The 23,561-nt window shown below is 44.4% G+C and overlaps 1 protein-coding gene across 5 annotated transcripts in view; it reads right to left on the reverse strand.

The window, feature by feature from the left end:
* The window catches only part of B4GALNT2 (beta-1,4-N-acetyl-galactosaminyltransferase 2 (SID blood group)), a 79,006-nt gene that overhangs the window by 23,830 nt on the left and 31,615 nt on the right, over nucleotides 1–23,561 (reverse strand). For all 5 annotated transcript variants that reach the window (XM_061391452.1, XM_061391451.1, XM_061391450.1 and 2 more), the window contains exons 2-3: nucleotides 19,930–20,130; nucleotides 18,463–18,600 (exon numbers count right to left, since the gene is read on the reverse strand). In XM_061391452.1, the coding sequence (XP_061247436.1) occupies nucleotides 18,463–18,600; nucleotides 19,930–20,105 (314 nt within the window). In that variant the 5' untranslated portion in view covers nucleotides 20,106–20,130. The remainder of the gene's footprint in view (nucleotides 1–18,462; nucleotides 18,601–19,929; nucleotides 20,131–23,561) is intronic.

Below are 23,561 nucleotides of genomic sequence, written 5' to 3' on the forward strand. Positions count from 1 at the left end.
GTATAGAAGGATATTGTTGTTGTTTAGCCCCTAAGTCATGTCTGACTCCTTTGTGACTTCATGGACTGTAGCCCACCAGGCTCCTCTCTCCATGGGATTTCCCAAGCAAGAATACTGGAGTGGGCTGCCATTTCCTTCTTCAGGGGATCTTCCCAATCCATGGATAGAACCCGGGTCTCCTGCATTGCATGAGGATTCTTTATCGCTGAGCCAGCAGGGAAACCCATCTGTATAGAGGGCTGTGTGTGTGTGTTAGGTCCTCAGTTGTGTCCGACTCTTTGCGACCCCAAGGACTGTAGCCAGCTAGGCTCCACGGTCCATGGCATTCTCCAGGCAAGAATACTGGAATGGTTCCCCATTTCCTTCTCCAGGGGACCTTCCCAACCCAAGGATCAAACCCAGATCTCCTGCATTGCAGGCTGATTCTTTACCATCTGAGCCACCAGGGAAGACTCCTGAGAAACCAAGGCAACCCATATAGAATGTTACCTTTGGTATAAAAGAAATATTCTCAACCACAAATAGGATTAAGAAAGGAGGAAGTAGTCATAGAATTAGTAGTAAATAGAAAGAAAACTAAACAAATGAAAGAATGAGACAGTTAATTCCAGGCAAACCGAAGCATTACATACAAAAGGAAATGTAAGAAAGGAAATGTAATATAGTACAACAACCTCCGATAAGCAGATGATACCACTATAAAGGCAGAAAGTGAAGAGAAACTACAGAGTTGATGAAGGTGAAAGATCAGAAGAGTGAAAAAGCTGGCTTAAAGCATAACATTCAATCCCTTGAAGGAGGGCATGGCAACTCACTCCAGTATTCTTGCCTAGAGAATCCCCATGGACAGAGGAGCTGGGTGGGCTACAGTCCATGGGGTCACAAAGAGTCAGACATGACTGAGTGACTAAGCGCACGCGTGCGCGCGTACACACACACACACACGCACACACATTTTCCTGTAGTCATGTACAGATGTGAGAGTTCAACCACAAAGAAGGCTGAGAGCTGAAGAATTGATTCTTTCAAACTGTGGTGCTGGAGAAGACTGTTGAGAATCTCTTGGACTGCAAGGATGAAATCAAACCAGTCCATCCTAAAGGAAATCAACCCTGAATATTCATTGGAAGGACTGATGCTGAAGCTCCAATACTTTGGTCATCTGATGTGAGGAGCTGACTCACTGGAAAAGACCTTGATGCTGGGAAAGACTGAAGGCAGGAGGAGAAGGGGATGACAGAGGATGAGGTGGTTAGACAGCATCACCCACTCGACGGACACAAATCTAAGCAAACTCTAGGAGATAGTGAAGGACAGGAGAGCAGTCCACGGGGTCACAAAGAGTCTGACATGACTTATCGACTGAACAACAAACAACAACATATGGCTTAACTGGGAGGCACAGTCATTCAGTCATAAAATGGAAATATTAAATGTTGAATTAACCAAAAATTACACAGAGTGTGAAAGTGTACAAGAGGAGAAATCAAGAACTGAACTATGTTCATCTACTATAACAAGCAAAATGGATAATGTCTAATGTTGAGAAATTTGGAGTTAACAGTATAAGCATTTTACTTAGAAATATGGTGATAATTCCAGAGGAAACAGCTCGAAATGTTAGATGAGGATAGTGGCCTCTGAGGAGTAGGACTGGGAAGTAGGGAGCGGGGTTAGGTCTTTTAGTATCATTTGCCTTGAAACAGTATACACATATTATTTGACTTTTTTAAAATGCTTTTAAATTTAAAAAAAAAAAAGGAAAAGAAAAGAACAGGAGACTCCAAACTAGCAGTAAAAGCTAGTAGAGTGTGAGAAAATTGGGGAACCCACTTCTTTTTCTCACCTTGTCAAACCACACTCTAAGACCCTAATTTCATCAAAGACTGCACAGAGGGGAATATTACTGGCAATTATTTGACCACATCCTGAAATGTCTGGGTTTTTTCAAAAACAGAACAGGGACTTAGCTGGTGGTCCAGTGGCTAAGACTCCTCATTACCAATGCAGGCAAGGGGTCTGGGTTTGATGCCTGGTCGGAGAAGGCAATGGCAACCCTCTCCAGTACTCTTGCCTGGAAAATCCCATGGAGCCTGGTAGGCTGCAGTCCATGGGGTCGCAAAGAGTCAGACACGACTGAGCGACTTCACTTTCGAAGAATCCCAGGGACGGGGGAGCCTGGTGGGCTGCCGTCTATGGGATTGCACAGAGTCGGACATGACTGAAGCAACTCAGCAGCAGTAGCAGCAGCAGGGAATGCTACTAAAAAAAAAAAAAAAAAAGAATCCCACACGTGGCAACTAAGACTCCACTCAGCCAAATAAATAAATACAAATATTCAAAATAAAATAAAAATAAATAAAGCAGAACAAAGAACTTGAGTTCTCCAGGAAGCAGACGCCGAGCAGCTTTTGAGGACATAGTGTTATTGGGTGACAATTCTAAGAAGCGTAGGCAGAGGCAGGGTGAGGGGAGGAAGCCCACAAGGGTGAACTATGAGCTCATGGGACTGCTGCGAGCAGTTGGGTTCAGTCCTGAACAGAACCTGTCTCAGAGTTCTCCTAACCACGAATGAGACAGCTGGGGTATTTATCCACTAACTCCTGCTGCTGCTGCTAAGTCGCTTCAGTCATGTCCGACTCTGTGCGACCCCATAGACTGCAGCCCACCAGGCTCCCCTGTCCCTGGGATTCTCCAGGCAAGAACACTGGAGTGGGTTGCCATTTCCTTCTCCAATGCATGAAAGTGAAGAGTGAAAGTGAAGTTGCTCAGTCGTGTCTGACTCTTCGCGACCCCATGGACTGCAGCCTACCAGGCTCCTGCGTCCATGGGATTTTCCAGGCAAGAGTACTGGAGTGGGGTGCCACTAACTCCTACCCACCATCAACTGAGGGCCACCCCCAGAGCTGTTCATTCCCAACCACTGCCCGTTTTTGTCCTGCTCCAGGAGGCCAGCACGCCTCCACAGAAGAGCAGGTCTCAGTGGGAGGGTGCAGGTGTGTGAGGTAAAGAACTGTCGCTGTGGAAGGGAAGGTCCATGAGGGCAGACAGGATGTGCAGGGGATACAGGGGGAGTGCTGACACTCCCTGCCTCAGGACTGGAAGGAGCAGAACCTGCCTTTCCTTTGTCCAGGGCTGAAGTTTCTCAGGAAGGGGCTGGGATACACTGGACTGTGTGTCCTCCAAGAGGGAAAAGGGGAGAGAATTGAGGGGACAGAGGGAGCTGAGTGAGAGGGACCGTCCACATGAAACACTCTCTCTTCTCAGGCGCAGGACGGGAACACCCTTACCTTGTATGGTATGAGGGAACATGTAGATAGGACTACTACTTCTTTTTTCCCACACTGCTGCTCTTTCAAGCTCCTTTCTTCTTTGTTGCCTGGTGTGTATTTCGTGAAGTGAAGACAGGACCATCGGCAGACAGGGGTCTTCTGTTGCTGTTGTTGTTTTCAGTCACTCAGTTGTGTCTCTTTGCGACCCCATGAACCACAGCACACCAGGCCTCCCGGTCCATCACCAACTCCCGGAGTTTACCCAAACTCATGTCCGCTGAGTTGGTGATGCGATCTAACCATCTCATCTTGTGCTCCCCTTCTCCTCCTGCCTTCAATCTCTCCCAGCATCAAGGTGTTTTCCAATGAGTCAGCTCTTTGCATCAGGTGGCCAAAGTATTGGAGTTTCAGCTTCAGCATCAGTCCTTCCAATGAATATTCAGGACTGATTTCCTTTAGGATGGACTGGTTGGATCTCCTTGCAGTCCAAGGGACTCTCAAGAGTCTTCTCCACACCACAGTTCAAAAGCATCAGTTCTTTGGTGCTCAGCTTTCTTTATAGTCCAACTCTCACATCCATACATGACTGCTGGAAAAACCATAGCTTTGACTAAACAGACCTTTGTTGGCAAAGTGATGTCTCTGCTTTTTAATATGCTGTCTAGGTTAGTCATAACTTTTCTTCCAAGGAGCAAGCATCTTTTAATTTCATGGCTGCAGTCACTATCTGCAGTGATTTTGGAGCCCAAGAAAAGAAAGTCTGTCACTGTTTCCATTGTTTCCCCATCTATTTGTGATTAAGTGATGGGACTAGATGCCATGATCTTAGTTTTTTGAATGTTAAGTTTTAAAGCAACTTTTTCTCTCTTCTCTTTCACCTTCATCAAGAGGCTCTTTAATTCCTCCTGGCTTTCTGCCATTAGGGTGGTGTCATATGCCTATCTGAGGTTATTGGTACTTCTCTCAGCAATCTTGATTTCAGCTTGTGCTTCATTTTGCATGATGTACTCTGCCTATAAGTTAAATAAACAGGGTGGTAATATACAGCCTTGACATACTCCTTTCCCAATTTGGAACCAGTCCGTTGTTCCATTTGTCCGGTTCTAATTGTTGCTTCTTGGCCTGCATACAAGTTTCTTGGGAGGCAGGCAAGATGGTCTGGTATTCCCATCTCTTTCAGAATTTTCCACAGTTTGTTGTGATCCACACAGTCAAAGGCTTTAGTATACTCAATGAAGCAGAAGTAGATGTTTTTCTGGAATTCTCTTGCTTTATCTATGATCCAACAGATGTTGTCAATTTGATGTCTGGTTCTCCTGCCTTTTCTAAATTCAGTTTGTACATCTGTTAGTTCTCAGTTCACATACTGTTGAAGCCTAGCTTGAAGAATTTTGAACATTACTTTGCTAGCATGTGGAATGAGTGCAGTTGTACGGTAATTTAAACATTCTTTGACATTGCCTTTCTTTGGGACTGGAATGAAAACTGACCTTTTCCAGCCCTGTGGCCACTGCTGAGTTTTCCAAATTTGCAGGCATACTGAGTGCAGCACTTTCTTTTTTTTTTTTTGGAGGAAATAGAAAGGTGGCTTTAATCCTCAACCGGCGAGGGGAGACAGAACAGAACAGGCTTGTGCCTCGAGGACTGTGCCTTCTTCCATGAGGAGTCAGGGGATCCTATAGATGAGGGCTTACAGCTGGAGTGGTGATGAGGGACAAGGACATCAGGACCTTGTATTCTTCTTCCTCCCGCATTGTTTCAGAAGCAGTCATAGGCTGGTGCTGGGTAGTCGGGTCCATTGCCTTTTGTGTACTGTACTGCGGCCTTCTTTGTAGGCTGCGGCGTCCTTCTGTTCTCCTGAAGGAGAGGAGACACTGAGGCCTCCCCGGTCGGATCTTAGAAGCCCAGGCATAATTAGCAAGCATGGCAGGTTCTGCGCTCCAGATGGAGACTCAGCCAGAATTTGAGAGACAGAGCGACATGGGGAGACCAAGTTTCGGTGAACAAGGCCCCTAAGTGCAGCACTTTCAAAGCATCATCTTTTAGGATTTGAAATAGCTCAACTGGAATTCCATCACCTCCACTAGCTTTGTTTGTAGTGATGCTTCCTAAGGCCCACTTGACTTCACACTCCCAAGGTGTCTGACTCTAGATGAGTGATCACACCATCGTGGTTATCTGGGTCATGAAGATCTTTTTTGTACAGTTCTTCTGTGTGTTCTTGCCACCTCTTCTTAATATCTTCTGCTTCTGTTAGGTCCATACCCATTTCGGTCCTTTATTGTGCCCATCTTTGCATGAAATGTTCCTTTGGTATCTCTAATTTTCTTGAAGAGATCTCTAGTCTTTCCCATTCTATTGTTTTTCTCTATTTCTTTGCCTTGTTCACTTAAGAAGGCTTTCTTATCTCTCCTTGCTATTCTTTAGAACTGTGCATTCAGATGGGTGTATCTTTTCTTTTCTCCTTTGCCTTTCACTTCTCATCTTTTCTTAGCTATTTGTAAGGCCTCCTCAGACAACCATTTTGCCTTTTTGCATTTCTTTTTCTTGGAGACGGTTTTGATCACTGCCTCCTGTACAGTGTTGTGAAACTCCATCCACAGTTCTTCAGGCACCTGTGAGATCTAATCCCTTGAATCTGCCACTTCCACTGCATAATTGTAAGGGGTTTGATTTAGGTCGTATCTGAACGGTCTAGTGGTTTTCCCTACTTTCTTCTACTGAAGTCTGAATTTTGTAATGAGTTCATGATCTGAGCTACATCTTCAATTCTGTTAGCCTTTGCCCTGGTTCATTTTGTACTCCAAGGCCAAACCTGCCTGTTACTCTAGATATCTGTTGACTTTGCCTGTTATCCAGGTATCCTACTTTCAAATTCCAGTCCCCTATGATGAAAAGGACATTTTTTGGGGGTGTTAATTCTAGAAGGCCTTGTAGGTCTTCATAGAACTGTTTAACTTCAGCTTCTTCAGCATTAGTGGTTGGGGCATAGACTTGGATTGCTGTGATATTGAATGGTTTGCCTTGGAAACAAACAGAGATCATTCTCTCATTTTTGAGATGGCAACCAAGTACTACATTTCTCTTTTGTTGACTATGAGGGCTACTCCATTTCTTCTAAGGGATTCTTGCCCACGGTAGTAGATATAATGGTCATCTGAATTATTTTCACCCATTCCTGTCCATTTTAGTTCACTGATTGCTAAAATGTCGATGTTCACTCTTGCTATCTCCTGTTTGACCATGTCCAGTTTACCTTGATTCATGGACCTAACCTTCCAGGTTCCTATGCAATACTGTTCTTTATAGCAATTGGACTTTACTTTCACCACTAGTTATATCCACAATTGGGACTGTTTCTGCTTTGGCTCAGCCTCTTCATTCCTTCTGGAGCTATTTCTCTGCTCTCTTCCAGTAGCATATTGGACACCTACCAACCTGGGGGGTTCATCTTTCAGTGTCATACCTTTTTGCCTTTTCATACTGTTCATGGGGTTCTCAAGGCATGAATGCTAAAATGGCTTACCTTTCCCTTCTCCAGTGGACCACATTTTGTCAGAGCTGTCCACCATGACCCATCCATCTTGGGTGACCCTGCACGGCATGGCTCATAGTTTCACTGAGTTAGGCAAGGCTGTGATCCGTGTGATCAGTTTGGTTAGTCTTCTGGTGAGATAGCCAAATTTCTAGGTTGAATACCTGCTAGTTACCCCTTGATGGTGTCAGCTTTGCCTGAAGACTTTCTTCTGTCATGACCACCAGGCAAGTACAGCAGTTCCAGGCATAAATTCCAACAACACCCAGAGTGAGAACGTTTATTTATCCTTTCGATCCCAGGGTCGGGAAGATCCCTCGGAGGAGGAAATGGCAACCTGCTCAGGCCTGGAGAACTTCATGAACAGAGGAGCCTGGTTGGCTACAGTCCACAGGGTCCCAAAAAAACCACCTGCCAATGCAGGGGGACACATTTTCCATCCCTGATCCGGGAAAATCCCACATGCCTTGGAGCAACTAAGCCCCTGTGCCGCAACTACTGAGCCCATGTGCCTAGAGCCTGCGCTTCACAAGAGAAACCACAATGAAAAGCCCATGCGCTGCAACTAGAGAGCATATCCCCTGCCCTCCCCAACCAGAGAAAGCCCACGTGCAGCCACGAAGACCCAGCACAGCCAAAATAAATAAGTTTTTTTTTAAAAAATTTAAAAAAATCACAATGAAAAAGAAAAAAAATGATTAGGTCATATCAGTCAAGCCAGTGTTTTTTTGGAAATACCAAAGTCACATCAAATTTCCTGGTAGCCAGGGTACAAAGTAATTGACAATCCATGTGCTGGATTTATTATCAAAAGGGCAAAGCAGATCAACTGAATGGGGTCAAACTTCCTGACACTGAACTAAAAAATAAAATATGTAACAAACTTTATCTCGGAGTTGATGATGTCTCAATATGTTCAGAGCAAACACAATGACAATTTTCAGATGGTTTTCTTGTCAAGGACATAACACAACCTTCAGTCAAGGATATAGGACAACCCAGTGATATTGACTATTTGAGGGACTAAGGTAATACAGTTGAAATGGAGGCTTCAGGGATCCACTTAAACATGGAAATCATCAAGATTACCCGGAAGAAAGATTAGACTACTTAAGTATTTATGAGAACATGAAAAAGCCAAAATTTAAAAGGTGAAAGAGACAGAAATAGGTAATTAACAGAAGAAGAAATACAAATGGCCAGTAAATATATGGAACACATTCAGCTTCAACATTAGTCACGGAAATGAAACTTGAAGAAAACAACAAGGCAGGCTCCCCTGGTGGTGCAGTAGATAAGAATCTGCCGACCAACACAGGGAACAGAAGGTCCATCCCTGGTCTGGGAAGATTCCACGTGCTGCGGGGCAACTGAACCTGTGAGCCGCAACTGCTGAACCTGTCTGAACCTGTAGGCCACAACTACGCAACAAGAGAAGCCACCCGTGCATTGCAACAGAGAGTAGTCTGCACCAGCTGTAACTAGAGAAAATCCCACACAAAGCAACAAAGTCCCAGCACAGCCCTAAATAAATTAATTAATTAATTTAAAAAAAAGAGGACTTCCCTGATGGTCCAGTGGTTAAGAATCTGCACAGGATATGGGTTCAATCCCTAGTCAGGGAACTAAGAACCCATGCTGTGGGGTAATTAAACTCGAAAGCAGCAACTACTGAGCAGGCACATTATGGAGATGGTGAGTCAAATGAATAAATAAAAACCAGCACCTTTTCCTTGAAGTTTTAAAATTTGATAATAACGAGTGTTGATTAGGTAGAGGGTATATATATAAACAGGGCGTCTCAGGTATCGCTAGTGGTAGAGAACCCGCCTGCCAATGCATGAGACTTAAGAGACATGGGTTCCATCCCCGGGCTGGGAAGTTCCCCCAAAGGACGGCACGGCAACCCACTCCAGTATTCTTGCCTAGAGAATCCTATGGACAGAGGTGCCTAGCGGGCTACAGTCCATTGGGTCGCAAAGAGTCAGACATGACTGAAGCGACTTAGCCCACAAGCATATATATAAATAAGGCACTACATTTACCGACTCTTCATGAAAGTGTCAGTTAATGTAGGTCCTCTTGAAGGCAATCTGGCCATATTTACTAAAAGCAGAAATTAGCATATCCTGTGGTCGAACAATTCAGATGTTATAGGTAGGGGGAGAAACCTGCAGTTATCAACAATAGGACGTGCATATAAGGAGATTTGTTTCAGCACTGTCTGAAATGAACATCCTTATACACATCTTAATAAATGAAGGAAAGAATGTAAGTGCAATGTAATATTATAAATTATGAAATTGTAATCATAAAAATTTTATAAAAATCAGAGTCTCTTTCAATAGGGGAATGGCTTAATAAAATTCAATGCATTCTTACTCATAGCTGTATAGCAATTAAAAAGAACAAACTAGATGTATAGATAACTCTTAAAAACATATCAGTGTCTCCTGGTGCTTCTCACCTCCTCTTTTGTGAAGCAGCAACAGGAGACTCAGAGCTGACCCACAAAAATCCAAAGGAAGGAGTCAAAACTGAGAACTGGCAATCACAGGGTTTGAAGGCAGCAGGCCATTTGAGATGAAGAGGCACACACCACTCAGCAAACCAGTGGAAGTTTATGTGACTGGCAGGGTTTGCCCATGAGGCAGATCAGACTCTCATTTGATGGGCAGCCAATCAATGAGAAAGACACATACAGCTGGACATAGAGGCTGGAGATGCCACTGAAGCGTCCCAGTAGCAGACAGGGGCTGTCCACTAGAAAGGAAACCTGCTGCTTTGTTCCTCCAGATCAAGGAGCCATCGCAGAAATCAGAAAAACTCCAATTTGGTTCTACCACCTCCCGATCACTACAGTATTGTTCTCTTTATTCTTTCATTTTCCCCTTCCCCATTCCTGGTGTGTGTGCACATGCTTATTTATTTATTTGTTTGCTTGTTTGTTTATTGTTGAAATGAGGGGATTGTGGGATCTTAGTTCCCCTACCAGAGATGGCACCTAGGCCACTTTAGTGGAAGTATGAAGCCCTAACCACTGGACCACCCAAGGAATTCCCACGTGTTCAATTTTTTTAAAACTAAATAGCCAATAGTATGTTTTGATCAACATCAAATGGAGATGGGATGGGGGAATACTGGTTATGTGAAAATATCCCTTTCTCCATTAGCAGCAGGCTCACTCAGCTCTTGTCTTTATATTCAGTAAGTTATTTTGCTTTCAATGTTTAACACAACAAGATAAAAGTCGTTGCATACTTTGATCTATTGGAGAATTTTATTTTTTAATTTCATTGATTTGGCTGCGTCAGGTCTTAGTTTATCATGCAGGATCTTTGTTGGGGCGCATGGACATGGACTCTCTAGTTGCGGTGCACAGGCTCAGCAGTTATGGCAAGCAAGCTTAGCTTCTTTGCAGCATATAGGATCTTAGTCCCTCACCAGGGGTTAAACTCATGTCCCCTGCATTGCAAGGTGGATTCTTAACTGCTGGACCAGCAGGGAAGTCCCTCTATTGGAGAATTTTAATGTTTTTCATTTATCATCGTAAAACCAAGGATAATTTTATAATTCTTTTATACATAGCTGTTACAGGTAGAGCAATCTGTATTTAAGGAAGGATGAATTACTAGAAAAGAAATGAATCTTGGATAGTTTTCCACCAAGTCAAACCTCTTGTTGTTTGTTTTTATTTATTTATGGCTGTGCTGGGTCTTTGCTGCATTATGGCGCCTGGGCTTAGTTGCCCCGTGGCATGTGGAAGCTACCTAGACCAGGGATCGAATGCACACCCCCCTGCACTGGCAGACAGATTTTTAACCACTGGACCATCAGGGAAGTCAAAAAATCTTATCATTTAAATAAACTTCCTGTTTCAAATGGAAAAAAACTCATTGAAGGAAAAAGCAAATTTCAGAGTGATTTGTTCCTATGGTACTAATTACATTAAAAATATACAACTAGGCCCTAGAGCTGTAACTGATGAAGTCCGGGCACCTAGAGCCTGTGCTCTGCAACAAGAGAAGCCACTGCAGTGAGAAGCCTGCTCACCGCAACCAAGAGTAGCCCCCACTCACTGCTACTAGCAAATCTGGAAAACTCAGCAGTGGCCACAGGACTGGAAAAGGTCAGTTTTCATTCCAATCCAAAGGCAATGCCAAAGCAAGTTCAAACTACAGCACAATTGCACTCATCTCACACGTTGGCAGAGTAATGCTCAAACTTCTCCAAGCCAGGCTTCAACAGTACGTAAACAGAGAACTTCCAGATGTTCAAGCTGGATTTAGAAAAGGCAGAGGAACCAGAGATCAAATTGTCAACATCCGATGGATCACAGAAAAAGCAAGGGAGTTCCAGAAAAACATCTACTTCTGCTTTATTAACTATGCCAAAGCCTTTGACTGTGTGGATCACAACAAACTGGAAAATTCTTCAGGAGATGGGAATATTAGACCACCTTACTTGCCTCCTGAGAAATCTGTATGCAGGTCAAGCAGCAATAGCTAGAACCGGACATGGAATGAACTGGTTCCAAATTGGGAAAGGAATATGTCAAGGATGTATATTGTCACCCTGATTATTCAATTTATATGCAGAGTACATCATGAGAAACACTGGTCTGGAAGCACAAGCTGGAATCAAGATTTCTGGGAGAAATATCAATAACCTCAGATATGCAGATGACACCACCCTTATGGCAGAAAGTGAAGAACTAAAGAGCCTCTTGATGAAAGTGAAAGAGGAGAGTGAAAAAGTTGGCTTACAACTCTACATGCAAGAAATGAAGATCGTGGCATGTGGTCCCATCATTTCATGGCAAATAGATGGGGAAACAATGGAAACAGTGACAGACTTTCTTTTCTTGGGCTCCAAAATCACTGCAGATAGTGACTGCAGCCATGAAATTAAAAGATGCTTGCTCCTTGGAAGAAAAGTTATGACCAACCTAGACAGCATATTAAAAAGCAGAGACATTACTTTGCTGACAAAGGTCCATATAGTCAAAGCTATGGTTTTTCCAGTAGTCATGTATGCATGTTAAGAGTTGGACCATGAAGAAAGCTGAGCACCGAAGATTGATGCTTTTGAACTGTGGTGTTGGAGAAGACTCTTGAGAGTCCCTTGAACTGCTAGGAGATCTAACCAATCCATCCTAAAGGAAATCAGTCCTGAATATTCATTGGAAGGACTGATGCTGAAGCTGAAACTCCAATACTTTGGCCACCTGATGCGAAGAACTGACTCATTGGAAAAGACCTTAATGCTGGGAAAGATTGAAGGCAGGAGGAGAAGGGGATGACAGAGGATAAGATAGTTGGATGGCATCAGTGACTCAATGGACATGAGTTTGAGTAAGCTCTGGGAGCTGGTGATGGACAGGGAGGCCTGGCATGCTGCAGTCCATGTGGTTGCAGAGTCAGACAGGACTGAGCAACTGAACTGAAATGAACTGAACTGCAACTAGAGAAAGCCCGCACAAAGCAACAAAGATCCAGTGCAACTAAAAAAAAAAAAAAAATATATATATATATACATAAACCCCCAGTAGTATACATTTATATAGGTATGCACACACATAAGTATGTGATTATGTGTGCTTATCTAATGATATAAAAATTATATGGAATAACATCTTTTCTATTACCCAGCTCCCCCACAACACCCCCAGAAAAATCTCTACTTGCTGTTACCAAAGAGCTGTAGAGTCCCCTATTCCCCTCGGTGTGCTGGGACAGAAAGTCTTTGGGGAACCTGATCTTGGCCAGATAAGTTTGTACTTGCTGAGCTGAGAGAGACAAATGAAACTCAGAGGAAGAGAGTGTGTGAAACAGAGAATGTGGAAGCAATGTTTGTTAATTGGTGTGTTTTGCTACGAACAGGGCTAGGAGGATCTGGGTAGGCCCTTAGAGTGTCTTTGTCCAGGCTCCCAGCCTGAGAGTTGGCTGGTCCCACTCAGCTGATATCTACTGGAATGCAGTACCCAAATTCTGATAGCTTGGCTTACACCTGTATTGACACATTAAAAACCCAGGGCTGAGTCCTATCCATCCCACAAGTTCCAGACCTGCCTCATTCCAGCAAGAAGCCACTGGACTGTCAGCAGTGTGGAAAGGAACAGTGAGACAGCAAATGGAGTTTGTGCATCTGAGAGTAGTTTATCCAGAGTGTGATTACAACTGAGGTTGGCGGGGGGGTGGTGTGGGGTGGGGGGGGTGGGGGGGTGGGGTAGGGGTGGGGAGGAGGGTGGGGTGGGGAATCCCTCAGACTGGAGGCGGAAACGAGCCCTTGAAGGACTTGGGTGAGGAGGACACCGTTGGCCTCAAGCAGGATCTTTCTTTCTGAGGGGACTGAATGGCAGAAAACTTTTCCCAGAGTTGAGACTCTTGCTGCCGCTGCTGCTACTGCTGCTAAGTCGCTTCAGTCGTGTCCGACTCTGTGCGACCCCATAGACGGCAGCCCACCAGGCTCCCCCGTCCCTGGGGTTCTCCAGGCAAGAACACGAGTGGGCTGCCATTTCCTTCTCCAATGCATGAAAGTGAAAAGCGAAAGTGAAGTTGCTCAGTCGTGTCCAGGTTGGGCCTCTTGGATACCCCTAAATTGGTAGCCAGCACACCGGCCACTGAATGCAGGTGCTTCAGTGACGTGGCCCAGCCCACTGTCCGTCAGGAAGCTTGGAAACTGTGTGTGAAAAGGGCTTGGGAGGCAAAATCACTTGCCCACCACAAAGGGACAGCGAGCCATGGATATTCATGTGTAACAGTGGTGTGGGAGAGCCAGCCGGCACCCACACAGTGCAGTCAACTGTTGAATTTTCAGGAATTTTGCAAGCCAGCTTTTAAACGCAGTCATTAACAAAAATTAAATTATGGGACACAGCTGAAAAGCAGTCAAAACTCACTACTTCCTAATTATTTTACTACATCTTCCTATTATCTCTACTCTGGAGGTTATTTTCCTCTATTGTATCTGAATGGTGGAGATATTTTATAACTGGAATCCAGTGATATCTTGTCCATGGCTTGAAATCAGCCACAGTGTGACTACTGAACCACAGAAATAAGCAAATGCTACAAGCTACTATCAAAAGCCCACTGTTAAACACCATCACTGTTCATCCTCCTCCCTTCAACATATATAAACATGTCTCCGCACACACACAATCACAGAAACACCCCGTCCTTGTTTAAACACAAATGTAACACACTGTACAAACCCTCTGCATCTTGCTTTTTTGACTAAATAAATGAAGGGAGCTCTTTCCCCTTTCTTATTTAATGCCTGATGCTTCCTCCTCCAAATTACTTTTCTTCCCTCAAGGAATGAGCCACACCCAGAGCTCAGTCTAGAGTCACACATCACCCCTTGCCTCTTATTCATTCCTTCCTTGATTTGCCCAGCCTTGTGCTAAACCCAGGACAAAGATATCAGTAAAGTCCCTTTCTGGGAAGGGTGAGAACCCAGAGCCAAACTCCAATAACTAGAACACAAGGTTATCGGTTCAGTAGAAGAGGGCAGGCCAGCTTGAATGTCACCTTCTTCCTGAATGTTCTTTTTTTAATTCTCAGACCTCCCTCCTAAACCCTACCACATCCCTCCCTCTGACTACTATTATCATTGAGCTGGGGATGGAACTCTTGAGTTCCATGCAATTTGCTGAAAACACTCCCCAGGCCACAGACTGCCCATGTGCACTCAATGCTGGGTTCCATGCACCCCGATAATGGTGGTGCAGGGAGGCTATAACTCAGAGAGTAGCCACTTGACCCCAGGGGAGAACACACTCTATCCTCCTCTATAATCCTATAAGCTCAGTGAGAGATGTTATTTAGACCAGACTTACCTTTGTGCGTGACTCATTGCCTTGCCCTGCACTGAGTCTCCCCACCCAGCTACTTCCTTACTGGCCTTAGACCCAGTTCATGTCAGTTATCATTATCGGGCCATTTTTGTTCATACCTGGATTGCCAGGTATAATCCCAAGAGAGCTGGGCATTTCAAACAGGCGAAGGAGGGGAAGGTGAGAACATAGCCAGTCCTTGGCCATTCCTGTTTGAAATCTGTCCCTTCTGTGACTCCTTCTGCCCAGATTCCTCCAGACGAGCCCACACTCCCAACTAGTACCTCCTCTTATCCCTTCCTGTTCCCGTGTTACCGGCTCCGATCTCTTCAAAGCTCCCTTCCTGCTCTCCCTTCCCCCACTATGCCCTGTGCGCACCTGGGGCCCTCTCCTGAGGGCTCTGTGACTTCTCTCTCTCTCTGCAGCCCTGTGCCGTCCCAGAGATGGAGCCGTCTTACGTGTTTCCCCTCCCACCATCCGCTAACAGATGCCTGATAGCCCTGCTCTGTGCCAGGAGCTAACAGTCCCTGAGCACAGGGACCTCACAGACAGTGACACCAAACAGAGACCAGGAGGCAAATAGCAGGCTTTCCCGGCAGGAGGCAGGCAGAGGGTATTACGGGGGCCCAGGGCCAGGGTACACATTCTGCATGTGCCAGAGCTTACCATGTCATAGGTTTATTTACATCTTTTTCTTATCTCCTTTCTTATCTCCTTTTAATATATATCTCCTTTATAATTTCACTGAGGTTGTTCAGGCTTTTCATGGATCACCTTCAGTCAGTTCAGTTCAGTCGCTCAGTCGTGTCGGACTCTTTGCAACCCCATGAATCACAGCACGCCAGGCCTCCCTGTCCATCACCAACTCCCGGAGTTCACTCAGACTCACATCCATCGAGTCACTGATGCCATCCAGCCATCTCATCCTCTGTTGTCCCCTTCTCCTCCTGCCCCCAATCCCTCCCAGCATCAGAGTCTTTTCCAATGAGTCAACTCTTCCCATGAGGTGGCCAAAGTAGTTTCAGCTTTAGCATCATTCCTTCCAAAGAAATCCCAGGGCTGATCTCCTTTAGAATGGACTGGTTGGATCTCCTTGCAGTCCAAGGGACTCTCAAGAGTCTTCTCCAACACCACAGTTCAAAAGCATCAATTCTTCGGTGCTAAATGTCAACCTGAGGTGCTATCACCATTCCACCCCATACCTATGGCCCCCACAGAGGAAGTTAAACTGCTTGCCCAAGGTCGCCGATCTGAGACACGGAGGATGCAGCCGGTCCTTGGCAGCATGTTAACCACTGAGCCCCACGCTCCCTGCACAGCCGTGGGGGCCGAGGGCTCAAACCCCAGCAGGATCCCCTGCACACTGCACTGGCTTCCTGACCGCCAACACTCCCTTCTGCTGCTCTTCCGTCTTCTGGGGAGTCTTCCGTTTGTATGGAGTCTGGGGTAGTGGCTCATTCTCGAAATCAAACCTGCAAGGGCGAGAGTCCCCTTTTCCCTTCCTTAATTCAAGACTTAGGCTCAGTTAACTGAGCAGTAAAGCCTGGGGTCATCAAAGCGGCACATACAATTGTCACAGCAGTAGAAAATGCTTAGCTTCTTCCCAGCACCTCAACTGATGTCCCTGCCTTCCCTTTACCTTCCCTCCAGCTTATCCTCCACAGAAAAGCCACAGTGGTATTTTACATATGAAAGTATCGCATAGAATGGGCTGCTGGTGGTAAAGAACCTACCAACACAGGAGATGTAAGAGACACAGGTTCAATCCCTGGGTCCGGAAGATTCCCTGGAGGAGGGCATGGCAACCCACTCCAGTATTCTTGCCTGGAGAATCCCATGGACAGTGGAGCCTAGCAGGCTACAGTCCATGGGGTCGCAAAGAGTCGGACACGACTGAAGCAACTTAGCATGCACCTGTCTCATAGAATAAGTCGCCAATTTTAAAAACTGTTCAAGGATTTCCCTGGTGGTACAGTGGTTAGGAATCCACCTGCCAATGCAGGGGACACGGGTTGGATCTCTGGTCCGGGAAGATTCCACACGTAGCAGTGCAACTAACCCTGTACACAACTACTGAGCCTGCGAGTTGCAACTACTGAAGCCCGTGTGCTCTGGAGCCCGCGCTCCGCAACAAGAAGGCACTGCAAGGAGAAGTCAGAGCAACTAATAGAATCTGCTCACCGAAGACAGAGAATGCCTACACGCAGCAAGAGGACCGAGTGCAGCCACAATAAATTACAAACAAATCAAGAAAAACTGTTCAATGCTTTGCATTACCCAGAAAGCAAAATGCACCTGCTGGCTTACCATGGCTGTCACCAATGGCCTCTCTGGGCTCATGCCTCAAGCCTCCCCTTGACATGCTAGGCCACAACGGTCCTGGCCTGCTTTCCTGTCATGCAGCCATCAGGAAAGGCCTGTTTTCCTGTCATGTAACCTACTCTGGCTTTGGACATTGTTAATTCTTCCTTCTGGATCTGCTCTTTTTCATGGGGGATCGTGATAGACAATAAGTAACCTTCTTTCGTTGTCCCATTAAACTTTATGCCATCGACCATGATATTTTAATTTACCTCCATAGCACTGGTAACAATCTACTATTTAGGTTACTTATGTGTTTTGTTTCTTTTTGGATAAACTGCATGGCATGTAGGATGTGGTCTTAGTTCCCAAACCAGGGGTCACACATATGCCCCCTAAAGTGGAAGCGTGGAGTTTTAATCACTGGATCATCAAGGAAGTCCCTCTTACTGTATCCTGTACTGCCCATGAGGAACTATAAGAATGATAATGTTAATAATAAACCAAGCAAAACAGTAGGTAACATTTTCGCAGTGCTTCTATACGTCAGGCCCTGTATGAGTTGCTAGCTCTTCGCATGTTTTCTTACAAATAACCTATTACAGTAATAAACTCTGTTATTACTGTAATAAACTGTTATTACTGTAATAAACTGTTAGTTTTTCATATGAAGATACGGAAGTCTGTGACGTTAAGCAACTTGCCATCCAGCCTGTTCCAGAATTCAAGTCCTTAAATGGTATTCCTTATTACAGTACGCTTTCCACTGTAACTCATAAATGATTCCTAGGGGAAGAAAGAGAAACCCTGCCCAGCCATTCTGTGCTCCCCTGGGTCTTGATTTCCCAACCTGGTCATCCTACCACCTATGGATAAGGGAAAGTACCAACATCTTTCCTACAGATTCCCTCTTAACATAAGCCAGCCAGAATCCATTTCTCCTTTTTTCAACCAACAATCCTGGTCAACACATCCCCAAAGTTTAACTGTGGGCTTCGCACACAGCAGAGGGACAGTACATTCTCGACATATAAATGAATCAGATCGTGCAACGTGGTGAGACTAAAGGCTCTGGTGGCCCGCGTGCACGGAGGCTGTGCCAGCAACATTGCACTGATGTTTCAGTCTTTTCCTTCCTTTGCTCTTTCTTTATTATGAAATGTTTGAGACATGTCAAGTGTCTTGGGGTTTTTTTGGTTTGTGTGCTTGTTATTGGCCTCACAACGTAGCTTGTAGCCTCTTCATTCCCCAGCCAAGGATCAAACCCAGGCCCCAGCAATGAAAGTGCCGAGTACTAACCACTAGACTGCCAGGGAATTTCCAAGTTTTATAAACCTTCACTGAAGGACTATTTCCCCAGTTCTCTTTACTTGGCTTATTCTTAGGAGTTCTTTCCAGGGACCCTGCAAGAGTGGGAATGCCTTTCTTCTCTCCTTGGCCCTACACCCTCAGGAGAGAGCAGGGAGAGCTTCCACACCACCTCAGGGCCCAAGAACCCCCAGGGTCTGCATTACCTCCTCTGAAAGTGTTCAAATTCAGCTTGTCTCCTCATTTTCACCGCAGGGAGGTCAGTCTGGTCATAGGCATTTTCAAAGTTATATCTTTCCTGATGTATCCAGGCTTCACATTTGCACTGGTTTTTCGGGAAGAGCCTAAAACAAGATGAGGACTAAGATCACAGACTGGGTGGGTTGGTGGGTGGAGCAGGCACTTGAAGTCTAACCCACCGTGCCGTTCCCCCGAGACTCTCCTATCTCACAACCACCATCCAGGTTGGGTTGAGACTCTAGAATCCCAGCAGTAGCCATTCCCAAAGACACAGCGAGGGGAAGGGATAAGAAGGCCCCCTCTCAAAACCAACTTATAGTGACCAAAGCAGACATGTGGCAGGAGGATGGATAGGAACTTGGGATTAACATACACACACTACTGTATATAAAACAGATAACCAACAAAGACCTACTGTATAGCATAGGGAAATCTACACAGTATTCTGTAATAACCCACATGGGTAAAGAATCTGAAAAAGAATGAATATATGTACGTGTATAACTGAATCACTTTGCTGTACACCTGAAACCAACACATCATTGTAGGTCATTATACTCCAATAAATTGTTTTAAATAATAAAAAATAAATTTTGTAATAAAAAAAAACACCCCTGTCTTAAATCATTTCCTGCACCAAACTTCTACTTAAGATCCCACAAGCCACATGATTGTTCCCTGATCAGGGATTGAACCCAGGCTCAGCAGTGAAAGCTCCAAGTCCTAACCACTGGGCTGCCAGGGAATTCCTTAAACTTCTTTATGTTTTTTTTTTTTAAATAATTTTCATGTATTTATTTTTGGTTGTTGCTGGGTCTTCATTGCTGTGCGGGCTTTCTCTAGTTGCGGCGAGCGGGAGGTACTCTCTAGGTGCGGTGCAGGGGCTTCTCATTGCGGTGGCTTCTCTTGTTGCAGAGCACAGGCTCTAGGCACATGGGCTCATTAGTTGTGGCTCACAGGCTCTAGAGCACTGGCTCAGTAATTGTGGCACAGGCTTAGTTGCTCAGCGGTATGTGGGATCTTCCTAGAACCAGAGATCAAACCCTTGTCTCCTGCATTGGCAAGCGGATTCTTTACCACTAAGCCACCAGGGAAGCCCTCTCCAAACTTCTTTAAACTTGAGAGTCACAGTGGCATCTCAGTCCCACCCACCTGAAGAGGAGGCCAAAGGGACAGAAAGGCAATGTCTTTCCTGTAGTTTGGGTTAAACAGGCCCTCCAAAATCACAAGGGACTTTGCTGGGTGTTGTAGGGAACAGAGTCTGTGCCCTGCAGACCAAGATCTTTTCTGGTCCTGTAGTTTGGAATCACACTCACAATCAGCACAGGTGCAGGAAGGTAGGGAACTGGCTGTAAGGTGGGCACAATAGGACACTCAGCCACAGGAGGAGGGAGGGAGAGGTCAGACCAAGGGGGAATAACTGGCTGTCTCACCAGATTCCATCGTGGGTAAAGAGGGTCTTGATATGTTCCTCAGGGAGAAGCTTCAACATTCCGGCAGCCGGACTAGGCTGAAGGAGTGGTGCTTTGTAGCTGCTGAATTCTGAATACAGGTACACACTTCTGAACATAAATAACACAATGCCCAGGGCCAAGAATAAGACGGACATCTTGAGGATCCACAGATATCTAGAGCTGTTAGGACACAAAAGAGCAAATGCTGTGTAAATCTTTTTTCCTTGATTACATGAAACATAAAAGGACCTGATTGTATAATATAGATGGGAACAGTAATTGGAGGGAAAAGGTCAATTAAACCTATATCTTCTACTACTTACCAAGACTGATTTCTGATAAGCAAAAGAGAAAAGAATTAAGTTGCAACAGACACTCAGAAAGATCACAAATAAAAGAATGTCCTAAAGCCCAAGGAGGGAGACTGGAAGAGTAAGGCTTGCAGTATTAATGTCAACATAGTCGAATTTGAGGCAAAAAAAAAAAAAAATTAAATGGGGCCAAAAGGATCACTTACTGTGATCACATACATGATCTACAAAACAGATGTAGATCATGTAATGGTCATGAACTGTAGCCACTAGATATTAGCATTATTTAAGCAAAGAATGGCAGAATATGGGAGGAGAAAGATTACAAATCCAAAGGTGGTCATGGATTCTAACATTCTCATGTCTAACACACTAACATCTCATTCCCTAACAAATCAAGTCTCAGAAATATATAAAGCAAGAAAGCAACTAATTTTTTTTTTAGTCTATGTATTTTGTTTATTTTGGGTTGCACTAGGTCTTCATTGCTGCAGGAAGGCTTTCTCTAGTTGCGGCGAGTCTTCATTGCAGTGTGTGAGTTTCTCATCGAGGTGGCTTGTCTTGTTTCAGGGCATGGGCTCTAGAGCCAAGGCTCAGTAGTTGCGGGTCCTAGACTCTAAACAGCACAGACTCAACAGTTGTGGTGCACGGGCTTAGTCGCTCTGTGGCATGTGGAATCTTCCCAGACCAGGGGTTGAAACCACATTCCCTGCACTGGCAGGCAGATTCCTATCCACTGTACCACCAGGGAAGTCTGCAGCTAAATTTTAGATCTCATATTCTGTTAAAGAGCTTTTAGGACATTTACAAAAGTTGGCCACTTGTTTGAACACAAAGAAAACCATAATAAAGTAGAAATCATTCAGATTATACACTCCACACACTGACAAGTGCAATCAAAATGTAACTGATAGGGGCTTCCCTGGTGGCTCAGCGGTAAAGAATCTGTCTGCTAATGTAGGAGACACGGATTTGATCCCTGGTCAGGGAAGATTCCACATGCTGTGGAGCAATTAAGCCCGTGCACCACAACTAGTGAGTCTGCGTTCTAGAATCCAAGAGCCACAACTACTGAAGCCCGCGTGCCCTAGGGCCTTTGCTCTGCAACAAGAGAAGCCACCACAATGAGAAGCCCACACACTGCAAGGAACGGTAGCCCCTGCTCACTGCTACTAGAGAAAAGTCCGCGAAGCGAAGAAGACTCAGCACAGCCAAATAGAAATAAATAAACAATTTAAATATAACCTATAATAATAGTAAGCCCCTCTTTCACAACATGGAAAAAAAATTTTTTTAAGCTTTCCAAAGCAACAATTTGAGTCAAGGACAACATCAGAACAAAAATATAAAGATAATGAAGATACTACATACAAAACTATGGAATGCACTAAAATTATGCTGAGTGGAAATTTTGAATTTAAATACAAATGTCTGATCACAAGACATAAAATTAATAAACAATCAAATAAGTTTGAAAATGGATAACAAAATGAATCTAAGAAAAGTAGAAATAAGAACCTAATAACAATGCCAATGGAAAGTGGTAAATTAGAAAACATCTAAAATGGAATAATTATTAAATCCAAGCACGGAGGAGACAACTTTTGAGATATCTGCCTACTTAATAACCTCCCTGCTCTAAGACTCTTTGCCTGCCTGACCCACAGAGGTCACACCTATGAGCTAGTTGTATCACATGATTCTCCCCTGACCATTGGCTGATTGGACCAAAGGGGAACACCTCTGAGGTGGGCCACTCAGCCAGAATTTCTTTCCCAGGAATTGGTAAGCAGAGATCAGCTAAATCTGGCCCCCTGAACTGAGAATAGAGGAAAGGAGAGAAGGAAGAGAAGATAGAATAAGGTAAGAAGAAGCCTAGATCTTGAATACCTAGATGAAAGAGATGATCTAAACAGATCCATTAAAGTGAAAAAAAAAAAAAAAAACAGGGAAGTTGTCAAAGGCCTCAACAAAATCCGAAATCCCTATTTCATAAGTAAACAATTTCATGCCAATTTACAAAAACCAGTTTTACAGTGACGCAAGTATAAGTACTGAAGAATAATGCTGTAAGTATGCTGAACAAATATTAGCAAATAGAGTATAATGGTATCCTAAATGAAAGATTCATCACTAATGAAGTTCTTCTAGGAGAGCAAGGATGACTCAATCCTATAGTGTGGCTGAACCACTCCGACTTTATCCTAGGCCCATAATTCTACCTCTTTTCTTTCTTTCTTTTTTTTTTTTAAAAGAATAACAGTGTCATTAAGTTCATTACACAATTTTCAACCTAACAGAAAGAAACAAATCAGGAACAACAGAGGGATGTGGGTTAGGTCTTTTTGAGGGTTTGGTTCTTTTCCTTCTGCTAGCAGGAAATGAAACTGTGTGTCATTGAATAAAACAAAACAAAATGAGGAGAAAAAAATTCTCTGGGTAAATGACTTTCCTTGTATTCCATATTATGTTTTCTCCTTAAACTGTTACCTGCTCCCCTTTCTGCAAGACTGAGCTTTAGCCTACTCACAAGAAACATGCCTAAGCCAGGGGAGTTTCCTATCAAGTTTTCCCCTGGCCTTCATCTGACATGAAAACTGGAAGAATGCCTTTTGCTGATGTGAATGGTTAATGGTCATGAGAACCTCCCCCCACCACACATACAAAGGGAGTGAAACACATCCATTTCCCATTGATAAGGACGTGATTCTCCCTAGTAGTCAGATTTTATTTTCAGCTTTGGTCCTTTAAATCTTCTGTACCCTTTTCTGCCGCTTTGAATGCCTCTGGATCATCTGCCAGCTCCTGCCCATGTGTAAGTCACCCACAACAAACTTCAGAATTGCTCTTCATGCAGTTGCCTGTTTTGTTTTGGGTTTCAAAGTTCCTTCTCAGTTAGTAGGATATTATTCAATATCTCTGCCTTCCAAGAATTATACAATTTATTGATAAATTTCACCACGTGGAAATTCAGGTCAGGAGAACACCCAATATGATTATATTGACAGATGATTTTAAAATCATTTAACACAATTATCCATTCTTTTTTAAAATTTTATTTACTTTTTAATTGAAGGATAATTGATAAGTGATCAGAATTTTGTTGGTTTCTGCCAAACATCAACATGAATCAGCCAATGCAGGGGACTCAGTTTGATCCCTGGTCGGGGAATTAAGATCCCACATAGTGCTGGGCAACTCAGCCCAGGCACCACAACTACTGAGCCTGCACGACACAACTAGAGGAAGCCCACACGCTGCAACAAAGACCCAGCACAGTCAAAAGGAAAAAAAGAAAAA

This window comes from Bos javanicus, chromosome 19, assembly GCF_032452875.1.
Source record: "Bos javanicus breed banteng chromosome 19, ARS-OSU_banteng_1.0, whole genome shotgun sequence".
In the NCBI taxonomy this organism is placed as follows: domain Eukaryota; kingdom Metazoa; phylum Chordata; class Mammalia; order Artiodactyla; family Bovidae; genus Bos; species Bos javanicus.